This window comes from Sinocyclocheilus rhinocerous, unplaced genomic scaffold, assembly GCF_001515625.1.
Source record: "Sinocyclocheilus rhinocerous isolate Xijiao unplaced genomic scaffold, SAMN03320098_v1.1 scaffold1006, whole genome shotgun sequence".
In the NCBI taxonomy this organism is placed as follows: Eukaryota; Metazoa; Chordata; class Actinopteri; order Cypriniformes; family Cyprinidae; genus Sinocyclocheilus; species Sinocyclocheilus rhinocerous.
Window position 1 is genome coordinate 617,092 of NW_015630418.1, and position 4,155 is coordinate 621,246.

Genomic DNA, 4,155 nt, shown 5'->3' on the forward strand with positions numbered 1-4,155 from the left:
TTTTATAGGCAAGATTATTGAAAAGGTTGTTTTTAACCAGCTGAACTACTACTTAAACTCAAATGGATACCTGGACAATTTCAATCTGGTTTCCGACCGCATCACAGCACAGAGACAGCGCTCATTAAGATAATAAATGATATTCGCTTAAATTCTGATACTAATTAATTGATACAGTCAAGTCACCTTTATGTATATACAGATTGTGTCAAAGCAGCTTTACAGTGTCAACAGGAAAATAGTTTCAGTAATGCAAGAGGCCAATAACAGAGTCATTTTCCAGCTAAAATCAGTTCATGATTGAGTGATCTCATCATCCAGTTCAGCTCTCTTCCAGTAGTGTCTGTGCAGTCAGTCAAGTGTCCCCAACTAAGCAAGCCACAGCGGCAAGGAACCTAAACTCCATCGGTGACAGAATGGTGAAAAAACCTTGGGAGAAACCAGGCTCAGTCGGGGGGCCACTCTAGGTGCTGATCCACTATCTGATCTGGATACAGACTGGATCCGGTGGCTACGGTGACTTTGGAATAAGAGAGAAACAGACTAATATTAGCGTAGATGCCATTCCTCTTATGATGTAGCGAGTACATCGGGTGTTATTGGAAGTGTTCCCAGTTCCGGTTGACCTAATTAATGCAGCCTAACAATCCTTTAACGGATTTTAATTATAGAAATGTGATAGTGTATTATGTGTACGCCAGGTGACAGATAGTACTGCGATACACTGCATACAAAAGAGGAATTATTAGTTTTATTTTATATTTATTTTAGGGTTTTTTGTCTTTATTCAGAGTGCAGACAGGGTATTTTATGTGTGTATGTTTATCATTCACTCCTTTATTTAGTATATATTGTCCATTTATGTTGAATTATCCATCTCTATTCCTGGATGGATCATGTTTGTGTGATTTTGATGAGACTGTCAGATAAACGTCCTCATACTCAAACAGAGTTTTAGTTGATTTCGATATTGATCTACCGTAACACTACATGATCAGAGAAACGGGAATATCCATGTATCCCAACTGTACTACATCAAACATTGATTTTACTGTTAGTTACAAACATGTATTTTCAGAATCTCCTTGGCATCCAGTGTGATGAAGACTGCCGGCTGAGTGTTTCATGTGTGTGATGTTGAGCGTTTGCTGGCTGCTTGTGATTGTGTTCTGCTGACTGTGCAGCTCGTCTGCAGCCGCTCATAAACAACACAGACAACATTTACCAACACTGTGCCGTCAGGAATCACATGTCTATCTAAGAGTGAAAATTCTATATTTGAAGCCACCTTTCATTGGGCTGTTTGAACATTTTGGTAGACATCAGTCCAGGTATATATATATATATATACAGTATATATATATATAAGAGGGATTGTACAAATGTGTGTCATTTTTTATTTAGTATTGTCCTGAATAAGGTTCTTCAGAACAATCCTCCAGCTCCTGCACAATCTTTGGTTTTCCAGCATCTTTTGAACCCTTTCCAGCAATGACTGAATGATTTTGAGATCCGTTTTTTCACACTGAGGGACTCAAACGCAACTATTACAGAAGCTGCAAACATTCACTGATGTGCTATAAGGAAACATGATTGAGAGCTTAGGGGTGAATACTTTTGTACGGGATGAGGATGTGTGTATTTTTCTTATTTTGTGTAAATATCATATTTATCATCTAGTACTGCCCTTCAGAGGATACAGAAAATACTTGTTTCCTAGAAGACAAAATATGTACAATTTACTCTGATCTTCAAATTTAGAATTTGCATTTTGTATGATCCTTTTTATTTTGGTAAAATAATTAACAGGTGTATGTAAGATTTTGACCACAGCTGCACATTTGTTATTTATAAATCATTCATGGAATCTTTTTTTTTTTTTTTTTCTTCTGAAATGTTTGAGTTGGATGTTCATCTAACGTTTGTTAAATGTTATTGTTTCTTCCAGAACATTCAGAGAATGGAAGTTAGCAAAATGTTCTTAGAACATATATTTTTGTTAGCTGGGAGCAACCCAACGGAATTGATTTTCACAGTTTTCACCAGGTGTTAAACATCTTTGTCTCTTTCTTACAGAGTTTCTCGGTTAATTAGTCGCCATGTACAAGAAGTGCATTCGACTGAAAATCATAATGCAGTATTTCTGTAGGATATTGTGACCATCTTTGTGTTTTCTAAACTAAGCGAGCTGCTGGAGCGGTGGTTTCATGCATGAGTCTGTGGTCGTGTGGTCTGAGGTGTTTTCTGGCGGTCTGCAGGTGGACTCTGTGCGGACTCAGAGGAGCGCTTGATGAACTGGCTGCTGGGTAAAGAGCGCTATAATAAACTGATCCGGCCGGCGCTGAACCGGACCGAGAGAGTGACGGTTCTCCTGCAGGTTTCTCTGGCGCAGCTCATCAGTGTGGTGAGTCAAAACCAGACCTCCACAGCCTTCAGTATGTCAGTATCAGTGGTTTTGTAGTGTATTTCAATGGCCAAAAAGATTGAGAGTTGCATCAGAGATTTCAAAATGCATTTCAATCAGTTGTGAGTCCTAAACAGACAGAGATATTGATACGTTCATCCACATTTGATTTCACAACCAGCCACTAAAAACAATGATGTATCATGTATGTCCCATTAAATATCATATTGTGTGTGAGTATATATATATATATATATATATATACTCACAGCTGTTATTGCTGAAAAAAAATTGCTGTAAAATTTTTATTCAGTGTGGTGTGATTACTTATGGAAATATTCACATAATTAATTGATTCATTAAAATTTTCTAAATAATGTATAGAAAAAACAACTGGAAATGGAAAATTATTCATTCATTTATTTATTCACATTTTCTAAAAAAGTGTGGCATGAGATTGGGAATACATTTTGATATTCATTGTGTAATACTTTCAACATGTATTTTTTCTGTGATATTTTAACTGAGTAAAATATCTGAATGAGTCTTTGGTGTTCTCCACCTGTAATCTAAATTCAGTTTTCATAATCCATTATTTGCAAAGTACAAGTCTGTGTGTAGAAATGATTATGATCACATATGGGTTCATGCTGCTGAAAAGACGTTTCTACATAATGTAAACATATATGCAATCCCTGCAAGTTTCCATTCTTGTGAAAGTGTTTCAAAAGTGAGTATCAGCTGTGTTTGTGTGTTATTATTTCTGTGCTTCCAGAATGAGAGAGAGCAGATCATGACGACGAACGTCTGGCTCACTCAGGTCAGTGTCAGAGGCTCATCAGATTATTAATCAATTATTACTCGATTAAAGCATCATCAGCTCTGCTGTCCTTGTGTTGATCTTGAATTTATCCTATAATCAGTGCGCTCACGTCCATTCATCACGCCGCTAATCGAGCGTGTAATTGTCTGAGCGAGGGATAGCTCATATATGAAATGATAAGACAGTTGCGATATTATCTGCAGAACTGGAATGATTATCGGCTGTCGTGGGACCCGGCGGAGTACGAGGGAATCGACAAGCTCCGGATCCCCTCCAGACACATCTGGCTGCCTGATATAGTGCTGTACAACAAGTGAGTTTCTGATGAGAGAAACCCAGACGCTGCAGGAGATAGTGACCACAAACTGAAGCCTGCCAGGAATGAGCACCACTTCCACCAGTGTTCATTCAGCTGATAGTTACACAAACTCCAAACAGCCTTATTATCTGAAACATTGAAAACATTTTTGTTAACTGAAATAAAATAAAATATAAATATTAGATTAAACAACTTATTTTAGTTTGTTGCCGAGGCAACATGTATAATTTTAAAAAGTACTCAAATTACTAATTGGGGTGGGGGGACAGAAAACAGACTATAAAATAAAAGCTAATTCAAAATATTTGTACAATTATAATATTATATGAATAATAATAATAAAAAACACTGACTCTAAGTTAAAAATAAACAACACATCTTGTTTAGGTGGTTCATATGACTATTTTGACAATTTTTGACTATTTTGCATCATTTAATTTACATTTTCATTAAACTATGTTTTTTTTTTTTTATAAAAATGAAAACTGAGGTAAAACTAAAACTGGAATAAAAAAATAAATTAAACCTAAATAGTAATTTAAAATAAACATCTATAAGAATCTATAAGAATAACAGAAGCACATAACAAAATTAATAATAATTTAAATT

General features: G+C 35.9%; 1 protein-coding gene across 1 annotated transcript in view; it reads left to right on the forward strand.

Moving 5' to 3' along the window:
* Positions 1-4,155, forward strand: part of LOC107740358 (neuronal acetylcholine receptor subunit beta-4-like) — a 17,637-nt gene that overhangs the window by 5,538 nt on the left and 7,944 nt on the right. The window contains exons 2-4 of the mRNA XM_016552783.1: positions 2,259-2,404; positions 3,180-3,224; positions 3,431-3,540. Coding sequence (XP_016408269.1) covers positions 2,259-2,404; positions 3,180-3,224; positions 3,431-3,540 — 301 coding nt within the window. The remainder of the gene's footprint in view (positions 1-2,258; positions 2,405-3,179; positions 3,225-3,430; positions 3,541-4,155) is intronic.